This window comes from Melopsittacus undulatus, chromosome 2 (assembly GCF_012275295.1).
Source record: "Melopsittacus undulatus isolate bMelUnd1 chromosome 2, bMelUnd1.mat.Z, whole genome shotgun sequence".
Lineage (NCBI taxonomy): Eukaryota > Metazoa > Chordata > Aves > Psittaciformes > Psittaculidae > Melopsittacus > Melopsittacus undulatus.
In genome coordinates, this window is record NC_047528.1 from 90,611,533 (window position 1) to 90,634,517 (window position 22,985).

Here is a 22,985-nt window from a genome sequence, read left to right on the forward strand (position 1 = left end):
CAAAAGCTCTTTTTTTTCTCAGAGCAGACCATAATGTGCCATATGCCTTGTGCATGTAAACATAGCCAGTGCCTTATAATCCTGTTCATAAGCACATCAAACACTGTCTCAAACTATTGCAAAGCGTTACGGATCCACACTGAGCCTGTTCTGTACATGCTTTTCAGCTCTGTTTTAACAGTATTTTTTTACAAGTAATTAGTGTCAAATATAATAACCACCAGCCACAAATACATCAGTATCATCGCTATTATTGTTACTGTTATTATTTTCATCATTGTTTTAATCATTGACTGAGTACTTCCTAATTTCATTGTATGCCAAAAGAACTAGACACTCTCTGCTATGATTTATATGCCATGTCATTCCAAGACAGATTTCTGCATTGTACATGTTGAAACAGCTCTTAAATGTAAATGAGTTATCACTGTGTTGAGGAGTGAACTCAGTACCACATCACTGCCACTTTCCAAGAGAAAATTGGCAAAAACCACCATGAAAGTGCTACAGGTATTTTACAAATATATGGCATACATTAAGATCTACATTGCTGTTATGCTAGAAGCTAAGTGAACCCAGCACCATTCTTCAGAACAGAGGTAGCTGAGAAGAGGATAAGCAGAGGAATAAGCACTGAGCTCTACCTCTGTACCTGTTAGCCATGTGGAAATGGAGCAAAGCTCTAGGGTGGACTAAGTATTAGCTGCACGTTCTCCTTTCCATCTGAGATACTAAAGGTTTCTAAGGTCAGTGTAAAGTTCCTGAGTGAATCAACTTCGGCAATGTGGAAGTGTAATCGGAAAATGCAATCAAGAAATGATCCTGAGAAAATCCATATTTATTTACTGTATCTGCACTGGATTTTGTTTGCAAAGGAAGCTCAAATCTCACCTTCAACAGTGTCTCCATCTTATACCCACATCTCCTCCAGTCTGGCAACTGGGCAGAACAATAAAAACACCATAGACCTCCACTTAGCACTTATATAAAAGCTGTCTAGAATTATTACCTGCTCAGAGCAAAGTAAACCTCCACATTATAATGGTTTAATGTATAGTATAGACATGATATGAATTCTCAAAAACCAAGCCAGAGCTACTTTGAATGTCAAGGCTGTTTCTCCCTCACCTCCCATTTTTCCCAAAATTCAGTCTAAATCTGAGGCTAATACTCAGGGCACTTACAAGCTGAACATTCAGGAATGCTGAACAGACACTCTACTTATCTAATTGCATCTTCAACTGACTTACAAATGTCTATCTTCATCCAAAATCTGTTTGGATGTAGTATAATACACAGTCTGAAAAAGAAAAAAGTTCAAGAGATCAGCATTATAATTACCTTTCGTGAAGAACTGATATGTAAATCTGCAGTAGGGACAGTGAACTTTGAAGATACTGGGGGAAGAGAGGCAATTCCTGTAACAAGGACATATACAAGATTATTATTATTTGGTGTCCACCATGGCATGAAGCACAAGCCATTCACAAATACAGCTAAATATAATTAAATATTGTGAGCCAAATTCTAACTAACTTGTTGGACTAACATAGTAAATTTTTTGTAGCAGTGGAGAGCTTGCAGGGGAGACTTCTGTAAGGAGACACCAGAAGCTGCCCCCATGTCTAACAGAGCAAGTTCCAGCTGGCTCCAAGATGGTCCTGCTGCTGGCCAAAGATGAGCCCATCATCAACACTGGTGGCACCTCTGTGATAATGTATTTAAGAACAGGTAAAAAGAACCACTGTGTAACAGGAGGTGTGAAAGAGTGAGAACATGTGAGAGAAACAGCCCTGCAGACATCTAAGTCAGTGAAGAGGACGTATTCCAGGTACCAAAGCAAAGATTCTCCTGCAGCCTGTGGAGAACACCATGGTGAGGCAGGCTGTCACCCTGCAGACCATAGAGGTCCACTATAGAGCAGATAACCACCTGCAGTCTGTGGAGGACCCCATGCCAGAGCAAGGGGACCTGCCCTGGGTGAAGCTAAGGCATGTGGAGAGCCCACTCTGGAGCAGGCTCCTGGCAGGAGGTGTGGTCTGTGAAGACAAGCAGGAACACATTATCTGTCAGGGACTATGACCCTATGGGGGACCAATGCCCAAGCACTCCATTCCTGAAGGACTGTACCACGGAAAGGACCTATGCTGGAGAAGCTCTTGAAGAACTGCAGCCTGTGGGGTAAGGATCCACACTGGACAAGTTTGTGAAGTACCTCAATCTGTGGGAAAAGCTCACGCTGGAGCATGGAAGGAGTGTCAGGAGGAACAAGGGGCAGAGATGGTGTGTTTTGGACTGACCACAGCCCTCAGTCCATGTCCTCCTGCGCTGCTTGTGGGGAGGAGGTAAATGAGGTAGGAGGGAAGTTGAGCCTTGGAAGGAGTGGGAGTGGAGGAGGTGTTTTTAGGTTTGTTTTTCTTTCCCACTGTCATACTTTACTATTAATTGGCAATAAATTGAATTAACTTTCCTGGAGTCTTCTTTGCCTGTGACAGTAATTGGCGAGTTGTCTCCCCATCCTTATCTTGACTTTTCTATCCTGTTTTATTCCCCTGTTCTGCTAGGAAGGGGGATTGATAGAGCAACTTGTTGAGCACTTGGTAGCCAGCCAAGGTCAACCCAGTGCACTGATAACCATGAAAGGAGCCCATCTAGGACCCAGTGGAATCAGTTTGTCCAGGTTTATTTAGTTTTCCTTTAATATTTTTTATAACTGTTGCATTTTACAATACTACATGCTCCTGAAATCTTTCCACAGTACTTACTTCTTTGCAATTTATTTGCCAGAGAGTAAAGGATGTATGCCTGAATTATAGACTCTGCACGATAATTTTATGTCATTAAGTGTTTGATTAAACGTTTTGATAATAGCGTGGTTATAAAGGCAAGTGGTGGATAACAATTTAGTGGAGATTTACATTTGCTTTTGAAGACTCTTTGTTATTAAGGACTAGAATTTATAATGCCTTAGTCATTTACCAGTAAAATCATAGTTCACTAACTGCCTTTTTTACTTTCCTTTTTTTTTGGAGGGGGGTGGAGGGGGACAGGGGGTTTTTTGTTTGTGTTCTTCTCTTGTTTGTGGTGGTGGATTTTTGTTTTTACAGACCAGCTACAAAATACTGCCTAAATTTACTACTGTATGGGAATCCAGTAATTCTGCCTCTGGCCCCAGAAGACATTTTGAAGAATAAAGACATTTAAAAAACAAACCCAGAACTAAAACTAAACTTGACTGCAATGAACTTTCATATTTTCTCAATAATTTTGAAGGACCATACTCTAAAAAATCTGAAACGTTCAAACCAAGCACAAGTCCTCCACAAAGTATTATGGAATCTTGTAATTGCTTGACATGTTGTCCAAAATGCCTGTACTGAGAAGCAGTTTGACAATATGTGATTCACCAGCTTATACACACCTGAGCTATGTTCTGCATTCCACAGTTCTTCTGGAATATATCCCTGATTTTCACTACCATGCCTTTGCCTGTTTTGCAAATCACCATCTTTGTTCTTCTCAGATGAAACTTTTCTAGAAACAAAAAAGCCTGTGATTAGGACTTCATTATGATATGAGAACTCTTGTGTAGTAGGTTACATAGAAAAAAGTTTACTTTTTTCTTTACTTCAGGAAAAATAGGTGCAAAGTATATCTGGGCCTTCCAAGTAATTAGCTTGTACAAATCTTGTCCCATATAAGTATTACCTTATTGTGAAATTCCATTTAGAAAGTTCCATCATTATCAGAAAGCAGGAAAATAAAGTGAGCAATCTTCAAAGACTGAAGACTCTGTTCCAAATCATAGGTTTTGTAGAAAATTAATTCTGATTTCTAATTCTAAATTACAGGATATTAAGTGGCTCAATAATGGAACACCAGCTAGGTTACCTATGACAGCTCATCATTTTGTGATTTTTGAGTCCTTCCCAATTGCCAAAACAAAGCATGTGATCTCACATTACCACAGTTAGCTCCCAAGTGATTAATCTGTACACTCCAAAGTTAATTTTCACCTGCATAGTTGCATAGTGGGAAAAAAGTGCCTTTTTACTCAAAACTTTTATGCTAGAAGAGATGTACTATTCATCTGTTCTGACCACGGACTTCTTTTCAGGATAGTTCCAGGTCCATCTCTGCTTCAGTTTCTGGTGTAGCAAGCACAAAATGACACATGATTCTGACAACCCAGGGATTTGTAGGGGAAGCGGAAAATATTCTTGGTCAGCAATATTTGTGGAAACTGCTGCATTTGCTTTCTTATGTTTAGTAGGAATTTGCAGGCCTATAGATTTTCAGACAAGCATTACTGATGTACGTGTGGATCTGATGAGCCAGGTTCATCAGTGGCTTTTTTAGGAGATAAACGTTAGATACCACTAAGAAACCTGTCATAGTTGCTAGAAGAGCAGTTGTTTAGGAATATCATCTCCACATGCTACATGATACTGTACTGTCTATTTTATCTGATCCTTAGATCTCAACAAACTCAGTGTAGTAACCAAATCGAAAGCAGCTACAAAAAAAAAAAGTGTAGGAGGTACAGAAAGATAGCCAGCCAATAAATGTTGGAAGTAAAACAATGTTCTTTAGTCTCACCACTTCTTCATTACTACTACACAGCTTCCAAAATGGGAACAATCATCATTCTACTGCAGGTAAGTTCTCCCCAGGAAACAACCACCAATGCCTAACCTACAAAATTTGTAAGTTATTGTAAATAATTGCCGTAGTTTTAGTGTCATTATTTACACAAGCTAAAAATTTGCAGAACTGTCAATACTGAGTTTCTAAGTCTGAGCTGAGCCATAGAGCCTGCACTCACCCCAGTGCTTTTGCATTTGGTTAAGCATTTGCTTAACTTTCAAAGTGTAAGCAACATTCATGAAGTCAGTACAACAACTCATGGTTCAAATTAATGGGAAAAGAGGAACTTTTCAGGTTGTCTGAACGAAAGCACTGTGCAGACACGCATCAGTGAGGTAGGGTTCTGGGAAGGACAAGGACCCAGTCATACTAGTCCCCACTGTGGGGCAGATACTTCCCTGCATATTCAATTGATGTTTGCATTAGCAGGGTTAACAAGTCTGCTTTTGGCAGAACCAAGTCAGAATCCCAGCATTAAGATTTTGTAGGACTTTATTCATAGCAAAACTGTTATGCAAGTTGTACCTGATTCTGGCCTCCAATTCCCTGCTGGTTTAGACCTGCCCTATTCATATAAGTCCACTTAGTAAAATGGTCAGTTTAGCATTACAAACTAAGAAATCATGTGGAAGTTTACTAGTATGTCATGGCATAATTAACATTATTTCCTCAGGAGAAAATATGTTTCCCTAATCTCCTTACTTTGTTTTGTATCAATAAAGTGCTCTATAAATGGAAATCTGTCAACAGACCTTCATAGAATTTCCCCGCAAAAGGCTGTTAATGAAGCTAAGTATTCCTGCAGTACAAGGCAACATGGTGCAAGGTTTTGTAAATTCAGTAAGAAACAGGGAGTTAAAGCCTCACAAGCATAAGCAGAATATGAATTTATAATTGTCCCTAGAAGCGTAGAAAAGATAATTTCAAATAACCCCAGTGACGTTGCTGCCACAGCCACACTGGCGCCAATAAATAGGATCTCAATGCCGATAACCATCAGCACATGCTTTCTGAGATTTTCCAACTCAACGCAATAATGTACCAGCAGTGTGTCTGATAACCGCTTGATTAGGCGTTGACTCTCATCATCGGGGCAGCTTTGTTTAATGTTTATCAGTCTAACGCTAACAAAAAGAACAGGGGAAGGTCTAATTTTCCTGACAGTCTACCCCAACGAGTTTGCAGCAATGCTTCTGACTGGCAGGTCGGGATTCCCCCCCTCTTTGCCGCGGCCGCCGAGCAGAGCTGCCGGGCCCGCAGTGACCTCCTGTGGCGGCTCCGGAAATCGCCCGGCTCTCTGCAGGCAGCAGCACTGAGCAGGCAGCAGGCGGGTGCCGGCAGCAGCGCGGTGCAGGCAGAGCTCACTCCCGCACCTGCGGACATAGCCGATCTTTAAGAATTTGCTTTATCCATCAGCACGGGTAGGAGTGTGTTTTGTTTGTAATTTCTGTGCTTGCTGAATCGGAGAGATAGTGTTTGTTTCCAGGATTTTGATTCTTTAAACCCAGAGTTTGCAACCTGCTGCAAGCTGTGGCACTCGATTTTCTCTCCTAAAGGCAGTCCTTTTCCCTGCATACTTGTCCCCCACTCTTTCCCCTTCTGTGCACACAGGAATGGGCAAGGTCAGACAGCAGAACAGCACGCAAGCGTCCAGGAAGTGCTGGACATTGGGGCATGGAAACTGGTACATCCCTCTCACTGTCCTGTGGCAGCCTGAAAGAGTTCAGTTAAAGGAAAAATTCTCCTGCATCATCCAGCTTACCTGATTTCATTTTGATATGTAGAACCTAAGAAAAGCAAAAAAAAAAAAAAAAAAGTGTTTAAAATTCAGGAAACTAAATTGTGACCTACTGCAGAGCCCCTCTTAGAGCATGCACTGTGCTCCAGCTACCACAGCAGCATCTCTTCCCCTCTTTACAAAATTGTGCAATGTCCCTGTAGAACAGCTTATGCAGAAATCGGAAATTAGGCACACAACACTGAAGGTTTGCATCAACAAAGAACCTCAGCAGGGGAACTAAACGTCATTGAAAGTTAAAGTACTCCTGAAAAACACATCCCCCTTCTAGTTAATATGAATGGCTGACACTGATTACTTTGGAGCTTTGGAAAGTTGGGCTTGTTCAGCCTTGAGAAGAGAAAGCTCCAGGGAGACCTTTTAACAGATAGCCTTGTAGCCCCCCTACATAAAGGGGGGCGCTACAAGAAAGTTGGAGAGGGATTTTTATAAGGCCATGAAGTGACAGGACAAAGTGGAATGGCTTTAAATTGAAAGAGGGGATATTTAGATTAGATATTAGGAAGAAATTCTTCACTGTGAGGGTTGGTGAGGCACTGGAGTAGTTTGCCCAGAGAAGCTGTGGCTGCCCAGTCCCTGGAAATGTTCAAGGCCAGGTTGGATGGGGCTTTGAGCAACCTGGTCTAGTGGAAGGTGTCCCTGCCCATGGCAGGGGGTTGGAACTGGATGAGCTCTAACGTCCCTTCCAACCCAAACCATTCTACAATTCTATGATGATTCTATGAAAGTAAGGAGCATCTTAACCAGGTCATGGTTAAGAGCAGGATCCTTCTGTTCACACTTCTGCTTATAGGTCTTTGTACAGCACCAAAGCTGACACAAGTAGGAGATCTATATATAATTGAAGGTACTTTTTAATGTATAGACCAACTATGAAGATGTATATATAGACCACTTACCTTTCTTCTTTAAGCAGCAGCAGCGTACAACAACCACGATAATAGTGATCAGAAGAACAATACCAAGAAATGAAAGCACGATTGCAAGTACAATAACCCATGTGTTTCTGTTGTCATCACTGTAATAATTTTCTGTTAAATTAAATGGAGAAATATTATACTCTCACAGCCTCAAAGTAGTCTTTTCAGCATATTTACCTTTTCTGTGATCAGCTATTAACTGTTTGTTGATTTATTTAACAAGGAGTCTGTGTTCTCCAAATGTATTTATGGATGGTGCCTAAGAATTTAAAATGTTTCTAAATGCAAATTCATTATTGCAATTGCAGCTTTTCTCACTGCTACTTTTTTTCTGAAAAATACAGGGTTGCAATCTTTCAACCTAGATTTTGTTTTGTAGGTATGCTGGGCCTCCCAGCATCCTTTGGAGACATTTGGGGTTGGGCAGAGGGGTTAAGGTTCCACTTGGACATCTATACTGCACATACTAAGTGTCTTGCCTAGCTGCTCTTGGCAGTGGAAAGAAAATGGGTACTTTGGGTAACAATTAATTTGGTCAACTGTGTATATGCCCCTTTCAGTAAGATGAACAGCTCTGAAGTGTCTATTTCTCCCCACATACCACAGCAATAGTCTTAGGTAACTAGTACAGATGGAGATCTCTAGCCTGAAGATATGATTTTCTGAAGAATTCCATTTTGGGACTGTCACATCATCCTGCCCTTCTGTTTTGACCAAGTATTTCAGAAGCACCCCTAATCTGGCTACCTTTGGAAAAGCAGACCCAAAACAAAATTGACAGTCGTTTAGAAACAAGCTTCCAATCCAAATTGCAGGTGTGAGACACATCCAAACTTGACAAAGTCCATTCTCTTACACTGGGTTTACATTTGTTATTTCCTCATTAAAGGTCCCAGTTAATGACTGCATAGCCATATTTAGTTGACAGCCTCTGGAAAAAGTACTGCAGTAATCTAGGTGATGAATGATGGCATAGTGTTGGGCCTATTCCCTTGCAAAATTTCCCTTGGAAATCAGTTCATTCTGTAGGCTGCTATCAATTGGGATGACAATTGATGATAAACTCATTCATAATATTTTTATCTAGAAATGCTGAAACAAATATGTATATTTTATCATATTTTGTTCCATAAAGCATGCCACTAGGATTTCAAGCTGCCTTAAATATGAAAGATGGCTACTTTGCTATTGGGGAAAGCTTAATCTTAGTGTGAAGGGAAGAGCTAACCACACCTGTACTGGCCCATACCTCCAGGCTGGCTGCCAGGCTGGCTGCCACACCAAGGTATTTTGCTCCCTGACAGGCTCAGGTTACATGTCAGAAGAGGACCTACCTAGCTGACACAAGGATAGTATACAACACAAACACTTTCAGCGCTGTAGTTTTCCCCCAGTTTTAGAGGATCCAGAAAGAAACTGGACCTGGGACCAACAGGCATGAATGCAGGAGCTGCCAGCTCAGCACACAAGTAGGGTTGTAAGAGAGGGGCAATAAAGAATGAGGGCATTAAACCCTTTTTATCCCCATTAGAAAATCCATACCAAATTACATGAGGTTCTTAGTGTGGACAAAGCCACTTCCTCATTCTACAGGGCCCATCCCCTGCTGCTACCAGACCTCTGGACCCTCCCAAGCCTGACTAAAATTTTACTCAGGCTAAGTATCTTCAGAAAAGAGGATTTTCACTGGCACATGCTGTCGACCAAAGAGAAATGAGAAACCAGAAAAGGCTGCACATCATTTCTTGGAGACTTTGGAGGTTTTTGGCTACCTTAAAAAGCAAAGGAAGATCAGGTTCATGGCATATTCCCTATCTCCTATGGGTCAAAGTCCATATGAAGTCAACAGTGAAGCCAAAGAGCTGGAGCCCACCTGAGGGACTCTGCCACAGACCCCATTGCCCAATAACAGCTCTGTGAATGCATCTGCTGGGGCAATTCCATAGAAGTTCCCAAATTTGGGGGTCAGCTGAACACCACTGTATGGTGACTCTGGAGGAGGAGCGACTGACATAAAAATGCATGATCTTGTATGGAATGGTCAAAAGGTCTGGGGTTAAGACTGGTCTAGAGGTGCAGAAAGGTAGGACATTCATTGACTAGGAGATGGCTGGCTCAGGAGGGTTGACTTTTGGTTACAATGGTCTGTGAATGGATGGGTATTTCTTGTGAGGACCATGGAGGAATTTGATTCCCTAAACTTTTTAGTGAAGGCTGAAATTGATATTACAGTAGTTTTGGGAATGACTCCTTAGATGTTTGAAGCTACTCATATTCTCTCCTGATAACAGCTAACTAAGGCTGAGTTTGTATATGTGAAGTCAGACAAGCTCTGAGATTTCAAGAGTGATATATACATTATATAGCTTCCTCTGTCATAAATGCCATGACTTCATATTCTCATATCCTGACAAATTTTGAGTGTCTGCTGCTGCACAATGGTTTTTCCAAAGAGAAATGAAAGAGGGTGGTATACAATCCCTAATCATACACTAATTGTGCTTCATGACATCTGTTTTTCTCCTCTTCTGATTTACAGTGAGTAGCTATGGAAACTGAGGGTGGATACCTCAGTATTTCGCAAATGAGTAGGCAGGGGAATTTATTAATTTCCTCAGGATAGTTCTATTTTGCTTAGTCAGTAATTGAGATCAATGTGACTACAAAAACGTCATCTTTAGAATGGTGAAACAACCTTTTCAATTGCATTGCAAAGCAAGTATTTCTGAAAAAGGCTTGTTAATAATGACTCGAAATAAAAGACACAGTTACTCAACCTCGTCACTTGTTTATATGTCAAAACATCTATACCAAACCCCTCATCAATCCACTATAAGAATGTCTTTGTATGTGCCATGTTCACCCATTACAGGAGAAGAATCAGTTCATCAAGAGAAGATGTCAGCATGATAAGTTCACGATGCTCACCACATCATAAAAAGAAACATGGACTAGAGAACAGAAGAAAGCTGGAGATTCACGGACCCATTGCAAAAAACCTCCCTATAATCTATGCATTTCCTGTTCCACAGGATAAGGCTAATAAAAGTATAGACTACATCACCATAGGAGACAGTGTGCCTATACCCAGTAGCCTCAGCTCTCTGCCATGCAGTTAGTGCTTCAATTTTAGTTTGCCTTGAGATTCCTCCACCTGACAGTTGAGACATTTGGCTAGTCATAACAGAGAAAAGCTCCTAAGGATGGTTTGGTATTGTCTTCCTCATCCATATGAAACACTGCTAACCCACAAAGACTTGCTCTTCTTGTGTTACAGTTTGGCAAAGAAAAACATTTTTCATAGGATTCTGTTAGATTGTGAGGTAGATTTGTAGTGGTAGTCCCACTTGCCTTGTTCCACACTGGCTGCACAGATAAGATAAAGTCACCCTTTTCCTGATGAACCTCCAAGCACTGTCAAAGTTTTAGATTACAGACTTTCATTTTCATAGGATGTCAGTGAGGTCAAAGATCAGCAGCATTACAGAAAATGCTGACAACCTTTGTGAAAATATTTAGGGTTATCAAAGGTCTTGCTAACTGTTCTTGAGGTACTTGCCCAATATACATGCTTGGATTAAAGCATCCTTGAATTTTCTTAAATAAAAGGCAATTAAAAGCAACCAAGTGCACCATCCAAAGAATGCCACAGATGTTGCTGCATGAAATTTTTTACCTTCTTCTAAGATGTGAAAGAGACTATGCCAAGAAAAGGAAAGCAGGCCCAATAGCTTTTTGATCTAAGCAGGCTTTGGAATAAGGCCCAAAAATATGCAGCTTCTTCTGATTCTTGTTCTTTAAGGGGTGGACACACCAGATACAAAGACTTTCCTATAGCAGCTTGGTGATAGGTATATGGCTTAGAAGTTCCTACATATAAATGCTACCATCTGCAATTAGGTGCTAGGCTCAGTGCAGCCCTGGGAACAGTATCACCATACTACAACAGCTCCATCCCATCCAGTCATTGCTCATATGAAGAACTTTCTATTTGCACCTGAAGTGCTAGTACAAAATCTGTTCTGGGTTGTGTGCAGACACTGGGAGTAAAAGCCAGGGTTTTTTTCAAAATCACTGGTAAACCTGGTATTGAATATCATGAAAAAGAATTTCACCTGAGGGTTTGGCTTTGTGTAGATGAGGTCTAACAAATTATGTTAATACATAGCAAATAAGGCCTAATCAAGAATATTTAAGATCGAAATTCATTAAGTGTTTACTTGGTCAAGGATCAAAGGCTGTTTTTCTTAGCAGTGACTCCAGTCAGTGGCTTCGTTTGTCCTGCTCAGTCCTAAATTGGATTCTGTGGTTCATTAGACTTGTACCATCCTCTCACAGATGCGAATTTAACTCTACCTATGTATCAGGTTGTGACTACTGGATCTTAATTCTATTACTTTTGCACATCTCATAGTATTTGATTTGCAAATAAAAGGCTTCAAAATAAAACAAAGCAAAACAAAACAAAAAGCACAGATCTGAATATAGGATAGGCAGTACAGTACAGGCATTACTGTATAGGCAAAGTACAACAAACGTTCACTTACCTAAAGTAGAATTGACAAAAATAAGAGTTACAGATGCATTCTGAGGGTTAGGGAGTGCTTCTATGTCAGCTAAACAAGTCAAAATCTCAGTGTCCGTTGGAGTCAAAGTTAGAGTGCTCAGGGCATTGTGGAGGCCATTAGATCCTTGACTTTGCTGGGTAGCATACCTTGACTTATCAATGAAGGAGCCATTTGTCATCCAGGTAATGTCTGGAGCTGGAGCCCATCCTATGGCTTCACAAACAATTTCAACTGTTTTGTTGTCTTTTACTGTTAAGGTGCTATTTTTGATGAATAAAGATCCATTAACTGTAGGAGGGAAAAGATGTTTTGTTTCTTCAGAACATTTAGCTGCATTGCTTTCCTGCTGATAGCTTTAAATCTTATCTTGCTACCCAGAAATAGCTATGCCTTCAGATATGAAATCAAAACCAAACATTATTAACACAGATATACCATATGCATGATATAGACATGCAGATAAAATTGCAACTTCACGGACACATTGTTCAGTGTGTCTAAAGCACAAGGCTCAGTTTTCAGTACCTTTCCAATAAAAGGCAGGAAATTATACTTTTTAGCCATCCTGATATATTTCCAGCTGAAGGACAACATAATGAAATAACAGTGTTTCTCTCTAAGTTTTAAGCATGCTCAGTTTTTATCAGGGAAGATTTATGAGTAGACGATGAGATGTTGCCATTGCATGAAGTACTTCTTTGACAAATGGACAGTGTCTGGAGGTTAGAGCTTGCTTTACTGGCTGCACTGTGTCACTAGTGATGCTTCAGAGGACCAAGCGTCTTGTATGCAGGAGCTTGATACATAGGAACTTTTTATTCCTTGGAAATGGTAGCTTGCAGCAGCAATCATATGACAAATATTACTTTGTGTCTCAAGGGCTGTACTTCTAAACACCATTAAATCAAACTCGGATAAGCTGGATACAGGCTGAGTCCTGAGTCAGAAAGCAGAAGGCAGATCTGCCCTAAAGACAGCAGATGGTTCATGCACAAAGATATGCATAGGGGTAATACATACCATAGATTCATAGAATGGTTAGGGTTGGGAGGGACCTTAAGATCAGCTAGTTCCAACAACCCTGCCAAAAGCAGGGATACCTCACACTAGACCATGTCACTCAAGGCTCTGTCCAACCTGGCTTTGATACTGTTTCTAGACAAAAAGATAATTTTTTCCTGCCTTCAGAGACTTTAATGCAATCCAGTAAAAAAGTAAGAAAGAGATGCAACAGGAAAAATAAGGACAGTTATAACCTGTGTTAATGGCACTCTGAATGTGAGTCTGAAACCAGCTTTGGGAGTAAAATTAAGACAAGGACAGGAGGTAAAGGATGGTAATGAGAGCATGTACTCCTTCACAGGGATAATTCGAGCAATTAATCAGGGGATTCTTTTAAGTGCAATAGAATCATAGAATCATAGAATAGTTAGGGTTGGAAAGGACCTTAAGATCATCTAGTTCCAAATCTCCTGCCATAAAAAAAGCTTTCAATTGGTGGCTATACGCACCTTGAACAGAAAGAAATGCAAAGCCATTATCACTAGTTTGCTGGATGCTGCATTCGATTTTTCCAGAGTCACTCAGCTGGGTTTTGTGGATGATCAGCTCTGAGGTAAACCCATTGCTACTGGTATAATTTTGAGAGGTGAAGCGGTCTGATGTTTCAACAGCTCCTTGAGAATTGATGACAGTGAGGATGGGGTTTCCGTTGGACAGCCAAATGAGAATTAGCCATCCTTCCGATACTGTGCAATTAAACCGGGCTTCCAAACCAGCAAGGACTGTTGCATTACTAGGGCCACGTATAATAGAGTAGCAAAAGCCAAGACCTGATACAAAGAAAAAAACACAGTCTGTAAATACATATACAACATCACAACCACAGGCCTTTGACTTAATTTTTACTGCCAGCAATTTAAGGTCAAAAAGCCAGGCATCCTGGTTCAAATAGTATTATTCACAAGGAGCACTGGAGTATTAAGCACTTAGTCATGTTTCTATCAGGAAAGGCTGTTGATTCAGTTGAGCTGGCACTTCACCTCTGACAGTTGTCAGTACCTGGTGCTTTCAGGAAAAAAATTTTATCTCATTTTCTATAATGCCTGTCAGTAAGTAGTTAAAGACATGCACAGTGAATTGAAATTGCAACTGAATAATATCAATCCCACAGCAGTAATCAGTAGTCAAATGCTATGTTGTTACAATGGACCCCCAAGCCAGTCATTACAAACCTAAGTTCATGTTTATATAGTTTAAAAGATCTTAACCAGTTGAGATGGATCTTTCAGCTCCAGCTTAGATTAAATGGTTTTCTTTAAAGATGCATTTGTTTTTTTGTCTCTCCTGTTCCAACTCCAATATCACCTCTCTTCAGTGATTCACTAAAAACCTGACATCATTTTGTTGAAAGAAAAGGTTCCACTTTTAAATAGGAAAATACTTGACTTCTCTAGACTTCAGTAAGGTCTAATATTCAGTAAAAATAAATAAAGGAGTATGTATCTAGTCCCTTATCCATACCTCAGACTGACACTGATATTTTGCAGCCCCAGCATATATCCTTCTATGCTCTTTCCCCTATTCATCTGCTTCTTCCTTGTTTCTCATGCATGTACCACATACATACTTACCCATGTTTTCAGGCTGTTAACTAGAGCTGCTGCAATTCATGCACTTTCTTCCTTAAAAGGTAGTATAAATTTTCACTACCATTACTCAGAATTTAAAGCTCCCTTCTAATGAAGGCATTTTGTTTTCATTTCCTCCTCAACAGAGCCAGGGCCTCCCATTATTCTCAGAGGAATGGTGGTGCACCTGTTGCCCAGGCAGATGGCAGATCTCCTGTGAGTGGGAAGGCAGAAGCACCCACTTCTACCAAGTCAAAAGTAAAGGAAGAGCATGGCTGAGACCCTCTTTATCAAAGCAGCAGCTGTGACTTCAGTCCCTGAATTAGCCAGGGTAAATTGTGCCATTTTCAAGGTGGACAAATGTTAGAGCTCAGAGAGAGAACATGGTATACCCTAGTCTTCATGAGGGACAAACCTTCACACTGTAAGAATGGTCCAGATTATTTGACTGGTGTCTTAGGGAACAGGACTTGAAAGAGCAGCTCACCAGTGTCTTTCCTGTATTGGGAGCCCAAAACAGTATGCTCTCATACCCAGTCCCTTTACTAAGTCACTGCCAGCACCAGCTCTGTTGGCTGCAGGTGGAGCGAAGGAGGAAGGAGAGTGCTACTATTGCAGACCTTGCTGTCACTGAGGTTTATGTCAGGGGACTGCCTGTGCTCCTCATGCATCCCACAGGGCACAGTTTTAACTCATCTCCCACAGATACTACTGTCTCTTCACCTGCCTCTAAGCTCAGGTCTGCTCCCTTTTGTCCTAGTTCTTACATGCACCTTTCTGTGACAGAGCTTCTCTTTGTTGGGGACATTGAAAGGTTTTGGTGGCAAGGGACCTCAGGAAATCTCTAGTGCAACCCTCTGCTCCAAGCAGAGACCTCACAGTTAGGACTTTTACACAGGACCTTGTCCTGTCAAATTCTGTGTATCTCCAAAACCGGAGTTTTCACAAGCTCCCTGCAAATCAAGCAGTCCTGTCAGTGAGATCTACCTCACTGGTGAGATTTTCATCACTTACTGTGAAACACTCATGCTGAGGAAACACCATGACTGCCAATGCTATGTCTAACGATTCAGTCTGTAGCTGCATAATTATAGCAATTAGATACTACTGTCCACAGCAGTTTAATTAAAACCCCATAACTGCAAATTTGGCCTGCGAATAAGTGTTCAACTACTTTCCAGGAGAAAGTCTGTAATGGCCATTACTCCTTTGCTAAGAATATTCAGGACAATCATGTGAATTTGAAAGGTTTCATTCAACTCAGGGTTTGTACATCTTAGGTGCTTTATTCATTGATAGATTCATTATGAATTATTGAAAATTTCATTTTTCAGTCAGTCAGTAGCTGACATGAGTAAAGGAGAATATGCTGTAATTTTTCACACAAAAGAGATGCTTGATAGTTGTATAAATGGAACTCAGTTACAACGTTGCAACCAGAGCTTGGGTGAATGCACTCAGGACATAGGGTCTGTAATCTCATTGCTGCAATGTCAACATAATTTTCTAATTCCCAGATTGCATTTAATCCTAGGCACTGTATATCTAACCAGGCTTGTGCCAAGAGTTGTTCTTTCATATAAATAACTCCCCTCTTTCCTCCCACCTGCTGCATGTATTTACAGACAAAAGCCTTTTTATTCTTTGTTTTGCAGGATTATGCAAACCTAGCTTTCCCTGGTTCTTCGTACGATTGACTCTGAGTTCTCTTGTGTTTACAAAAACCTTTACAAAAATTTTCCACCTTCCTGTGTTATGCTGCCTCGGCCATGCACCTTATTCTCCAAAGTATATCTCTGTGTGAGCAACAAACATTAAATGAAAAGCAAACTTCACTTCCCCTGATAGTTAATAAAGCCAGATAAGATACAACAAAACATATTTCTGTTCAATTTAAATGTCTCATTTTTTCCAGTGGCATTTATCCAAAGCTCCCTTCAGACTTGTAGAGGTGAAATGAAATGCTTTAACAGACAAAACACCCTGAGGATGAACTCATCAATCAAATCTATGTGCATACCTTAATATGTTGCTTTACAAACAGCTTAGAAAATGCCTGAAAGTCATTTCCTCTCTTTTCTGTTTATCTCCTTCTGAATGTTAGGGATTGGCCACCTGTCTGTGGATGGCATCATTTACAGGACTACAGGATTTCTAATGAGCATGCACTGATGAAGTGTATTCCAGTGCGACCATTTGTCACATGATACGGCCATCTTTCTGATACTCAACATCCAGTTGTCATTTCTGTCATAACTTACACTACCAGGGTTGAGACACTGTCCTAAGCCCAAATGTGTTGTTGAATTACCTATCTTTTCCTGACTCATATTGTAGCCAGCCTTTACAATATTATTCCCTGTGCATCTCCAGTGCCTACAAAATACTTATGTGCTGATTTTTTTTATTTTAACACTTTGTTTGAAGTCTTCCTGACCGGTTGAAGTGGACATAAACAGCTACCATGATGATACACATATAATGAACAAACTTTCTCAGAGTTAATACCAAAATGCATTTAGCTGCTCATGAAACAGGGGCTGCAATACTTACCCACAGTGCTCCTCTTAATGCAAACTGATCTCAGTGCATTTGTGACTTATTTCCATCCCTGTGCAAACACTTCACTTTTTTAAGGAGCCATGGTTTGCCATGGCTCTGAATAAATGATGTGACTTTCAGTACACTGTTAGCTGTTAAGTAATTATTTGCTATGAGATCATGTCTATGGGATCCATTATAGTCTTGAAATTTATTCCTAAACATGAATAATCAGTGATCACCAGTTTTAAAATCACATGGCTAATATTGCTTTTGTTTTGTTCAGACAGTCAAGACAGTCTGAAGGTAGGGAGATAGGCAGGTAGGTATGAGTCATTCCTTCATTTATCTAATATAATACCTGATCTAGTTGGAAGATGTCACTGCTTATTGCAGGGGGATTGGACCAGCTGACCTTTGAAGGTCCCTTCCAACCCAAACTATTATATGATTCTATAATTCTGGGGTTTTATCTGTCCATAGGTATAGTACGATTTACAACTTCTTCCACCAACCATCTCTGCTGGAACAATAGATGGTCTTTCACCAACTTCTGTGAGCTAGGGAACAGGTCCATAAGCCCTGTGGGGATCATATGGGTGGCAGAAGGACTGAGGAGCAAGACATAGCTCAACCTTGCCTCCATTTAGGTCTCCATAAAGCCCCAACACAACCAAAAAAGAACTTCATGAACCTTCACCTGCTGCCAAAATATTTCCAGTGGTTTTAACTTTGCCTCTTTATCTTTTTGCTTTTGCTTTTTTAGCCTGCAACAGCACCTGTAGTCCTGAACCAACAGTGTGTTCCATTGTCCAACCCAGTACAAACACTGATACAGTAACTTGTGTAAGGTCAAAGAGGACATTCATGACAGAAATGGGATCTAAACACAGTTACCAGCACCTTAAGCCAGCGCTCTAAGTCCTTTTGATGGACCTTGCTATTTGCACTAAAGAGAAAATTTTGGAGCTAGTTTCATCTACGTATTGCTTAAAAAACTATTTTACTGATGGTTGCTTTTAGACAAATGAAGGCCTCAGGCTAGACTGTCGTTGTACTTTACAGAAATTACATGTTCAGCTCTTAACAACAGGTTTAGCATCTGCTCTCCTTCCCCAGAAATCCCACCCAGGCAAGTATCATCTTTACAATAGGAAAATGTTAGCCTGTGACACTGTTAGCTCTTTGTGACACTGCATTACCACTTGCTTTTTTGAAGAAGAAAGCTGAGTTAGGACACCTCTTTTGAGGCACATCACTATATGTTTATGAAGCAGTGACCATTGCTGAAAGTTTGCTTAAACTGGTACGTTTTTATGGTAATCCTGTTGCTCAGTCCTTCCCAACAGCATGCAGAGTATACACAAACTCTTTATGAACTCTGTCACACAAATTCACTGTGAGTTTTGACAAAACAAAAATGTATCTCATTCACTGGATGAAGACTGCACTGAGGGAACTTCAATTGCCAAAAAAACTGTGGTTGCCCTTCACTACCAAAGTTTTCAAACAACTCTAAAGGACCACTTCCTCATGCTGAATGTTTCAGCAACATGGACACTGAGATGTGGCTACCTTCATTTCCCTCCCTCCTCTCCTCTGCTGAATTTGTCTTTTCTCTTTTCTATGTGACCTATTTAGATGCAGCACAGTAAAGGACAGGATGTGCTTATCCTTTTGCCACAATGACTCCTTTTTTTTCCCAGCCACATTATGATATTTCAAAATAATCTCCTCCTCTACAGCCATACTGCTCTTCCATGAGTGCTGCCTTTTATCCTTCAGTTTTTGCATCTAGACTTTTTTCCTCCCTTCCTGCTATTTCTGTTTGAATTTCTACAGTTTTTTCTTTCCACTCTGTTTTAAATACCTTTTTCTTTTCATTCTTTCTTAAGTCTCTTGCTTCACCCACCTTGACTTCCTCCTTCCCTGCCTCATCGCTGGCCCACTGTTGCAGCGATAGCTCTGCAATAAATTGTTTTGGATTTGGTAAGATTTTTTTTCAGCACATCTGAACCCTAAACTTCAGCACATACAAAGTTTATTTCAAAAACCAACAGCCCTGAAGCTGAGCTTTTTCAAAATCAAAACAGATTAGAACTTGTCAAAGCTTACAGAGAAGGACTAGCTTGTTTACTAGCTTATGTTAACAAGACTTTATAAATGCTTATAGGATGTTTCTGCCAAGTAATACTGGTCTACTGTTACTCAGCAACATGTATTTCCACCCACTGCACACAAACCTCCCCAAGTGTGTCTTCCCATCCCTTCTCTTGCTGACAGCTGTCTCTTTGCTCTGCTGCTGGACTACTCCTCTCCTTCTGTCTCTTGTCTCCAGTGGTGAGAGTCCCCAGACTGAGAGCACCACAGCACCACCACCAACATGCCAGCAGCAGGCTGGGACCCTGCATTGCATGTCAGGCTTGTGGTCTGCAATACTATTGCTGCCAAATGGTATGCAATGCCACCCAAGAGGATGTTCAAACCAGTTATGCCATGCTGTCATCTCAGCCCTAGCCACGCTGCCCAGTTTCTGAATCCTGGCATCCTAAGAGCAGCAATAATTCTTTCAAGAGCAAAACTTGTCTCTCCACAATATGCTTTTCCTCTCTGCTTTGGGGTGTGCTCCCATGGCTGTACTGTGGGCAATGCCTGCCACCCCAATACAGCTTTCAGGTGGGGCAATAAAACATACATGGCATGTGTGCTTGACTAAAAGCATTAGTGAAGGCTAACAGAAGTCCTCCAAAACTTGTAGAACTCTGCTCTGGATGCTTAGGAAGACAGTGTAAGAAACAGAATAAATAAAAACTGAGGATTCCTTGTTATGACTTCTCAGTGTCCAAGAATAAGAGATCTAGGGACTTCCTGAGTCAATGTTTGCCTCTGCACCTACATACTCTCCATGATATTTGTTTCTAGATTTTTTCAGCCTATTTAAAGTTTGGTAGCCCCCATATCCAGTAACTACAAGCTTTACTATTTACACACTGTGAGGAAAAGTACATTCTTTGGTTTGCCTTAAATCTTCTTTCTGGTAATTTTACTGGTTGCCATTGTTTCTTTTTGTTATGAGAAATTGTGAATAACCATTTCACATTTCACTTCCATATAATTAATTATCTTTTTAAATTTCAACTATTTCTTCTTTTTCATAAACAGAAAAATATGACATCCTAGTGAAGGCCTCCTCATACCTTTGATCACCTCTGTCACATTCCATACATTTCCCAGACCTAATATGCCCTTTCTGAAATGGAATGGTTAACAAAACATCTCTCAAAAACTTATATCTTTTAAAGGCTAACAAGACATCCAGTTTTGTTAGCCTTTGAAAAAGATTTCTGTGGATTTATATAATACCAGGTTTTATTGTATTTCCCTTACTGATAAAACTATATGGTGAAATTTTCTCACTTTTTCGGAAATATGCTCTCTTTCCAAGGTATCTAACTTTTTCCCCGACTAGACATCTTCACTTAAGTCATGCTTTGCATTCAGTGTTTTCTGCTCCTTATTACTTATTCACTTGGCATCATGACATTTTCTGGCAAATCTTCCTAGTCTCTTTTTGGATTTGGCTGCCCCTAAGTAATTCTGCACCACCTGCAAAGTCTGCCACCTCACAGTTCACTCCTCTTCACTAGGTTGTTTAGGATCTTATTGAATACCACACATCCCTGTGCGACTCCTCGGGGAGCACCACTCTGCTCAGAAGAGTCAACATTTATTCCTGCACTGTATTTCCTTTCATCAATTATTAAGCCATGACAATACCTTCCCTCTCATCCCATTGCAAATAGCTCCTTTCAGAGCCTGTTAAAACCCCAGCTAGACAATAATTAAAAAGAAAAATCAGCCTTGTCTCCATTACCCAACTAGTCACTTTATATTCACATTTTCTTTAGAGCTCTACCACAAAGATACCTTTTATCTCAATTCATTTTGAAATTGAATCATATAAAATGTAAACTGGAGGCAAACTATCAAAATTATAACTTGCACATATTTCTGGAAGCAAAATCAGCTGTCGATATTGACTTCTCTACAGATGCCACTCAAAAGCAGTCCTAAATAGGCAGGTGGAAGATGAATGCAAGGAGGAGAAATAAGTGGAACATCCCAGCTCACTGAACATGAGAGAGGGCAGCTTCCCAATCTCCTCCCCACCCCATACGCTCCTCATTCTTGCACAGTGAAGCCCATTCTAAGACATCAGATCATTCAGGCTTGAATTGTAAATTAAGCATTTCAAACAGGTTAAATAATACGCCTCTGAGGCCAACTGCTCAATCTGATACCACCAGCAACTCCTGTTTACACCCTTTTAAAATTAATTCGTACATTTTGTCCAAGGCGGCTCATTTCCTGGGTTATGAATGTGTCCTACCTGGTAGTGAGGCAGTTAAGATGAGAGGAAGTAAAATGAATTTCTGGAATCTCTCCATTGGAGCATTCTCTCCTGATGCTTAAGGCAGAAAGCCACCAGCAGTCACCGCGTGCTTGAAAAGCAGCTTGGTAATGAGCTGCTGGTTTTGTGTCCTGTGATAAAATGTGACTTTATGTGACCTGTATTACCAACAAGTAGAGAAGATTAAATGAGAGAGGGTTTGGAAGAAGAGCAGTATCTTTTCGCAAAACAACTGTAGAGGAGCTTCCTTCAGCAGAGAAACCTCCCCCTACAAATCTTGCATCTCTCATGCCCTTAGTCCCTCCTGGCTATGACAACACTACTGCTTCAGGATTGGCTGTGTCATGGGAGCTCCATCTGCATCATTAAAGTTAATCATGAGCAGCTGGCAAAAATAATTCTCTAAGCTGCCCGCAATTTTGCATGCATTGTGGGTGCACCATCTGTGCTGCCGGTGGCATCCTGACAGACTAATGAATCCTGTGCTCCATCGCTTATTGTCATGCAGGGCAACTGTGTAGGGCGCCAGCCACTCTCCTGGGGTCAGAGGGGCACAGAACTCTGTGGGCTATTCCCACTCCTCGGGAAACTGATGCTTCCTGTGCTAGGTAGCCTTCAGGGAAAGATATGAGAACATACCCCAATGCAACTCTACACCCAGAAAGCTTTCTTTGGGGTTTTTCTGTATGCTTTACTCCAAAACTAGGATTCCTATTCATACATTGCCAGGGAGACCCTGGTTCCATCATTGCTGTTGCAGTCCCTTCATGCCTTCACCGTGCAAAGAGCCACTCAGCTGGGAGAAACAGCTCCTGCCACCCTGGTCTCTCCATCCCACCTGCCTTGGGGCAAGGATGAGAAACACCAAATCTCCTCCCAGCTCCCCAGACTGAGTACTCAGAAGGGCTGCTAGTGCAAAAAAGATCTCCATAATTGTTTCTCTGAACGTGAGAGTGCCTCTTACACCCCAAACCAAAACACTACCAGATTTTCACTGTGGTCAGAGATAAGATACAGAGCCTGGGTGGGAACCATCACCTTGCTTCTGCATTTTCTGCTTTTTCAGTGTTTGTAATTCACTTGTGTGATATTATTCTCCTCTCCCTAAAAATACGTGGGAGAGAGTCTGGCCACGCTGCTTGGTTTACAAACTTCTCAGCTGGGAAGCTGAAGATTGTCTTCATGAAAGGGACACAGGCCAGAAGATGTGACTCTATGGCCAGTCCAAATTTCTTGTCAGGAAAGTGATTTTTGATTTCAGAGGTGTTCTTTGTGGCCATGCTGTGCAACGTATATATATGAATGTCACCACAGAGACATCCTGAGTCTCCTGTAACAAGTATACCTTTTTAAGCACCCTTTTGCTGAAACTGAAAGCACACCACAGCACAAAACCTCTGGCCCAGCTGTTTTGCTGCCCTTAAGCAGGAAGTTAATTTCACAGCTTTGTGTGAAAACCCTGCATTATTA

The 22,985-nt window shown here is 40.9% G+C and overlaps 1 protein-coding gene across 1 annotated transcript; it reads right to left on the bottom strand.

Annotated features, from left to right (window-relative positions):
* Nucleotides 1–1,246: 1,246 nt before the first annotated feature.
* Nucleotides 1,247–21,552, bottom strand: IGSF5 (immunoglobulin superfamily member 5). The gene is made up of 8 exons (XM_005151689.3): nucleotides 21,495–21,552; nucleotides 13,445–13,765; nucleotides 11,913–12,221; nucleotides 7,345–7,476; nucleotides 6,410–6,434; nucleotides 3,422–3,534; nucleotides 1,342–1,418; nucleotides 1,247–1,300 (listed from the first exon to the last, which is right to left on the bottom strand). The coding sequence occupies exons 1-8, from the start codon at nucleotides 21,550–21,552 to the stop codon at nucleotides 1,247–1,249; spliced, it is 1,089 nt and encodes a 362-aa protein (XP_005151746.3).
* Nucleotides 21,553–22,985: the final 1,433 nt, after the last annotated feature.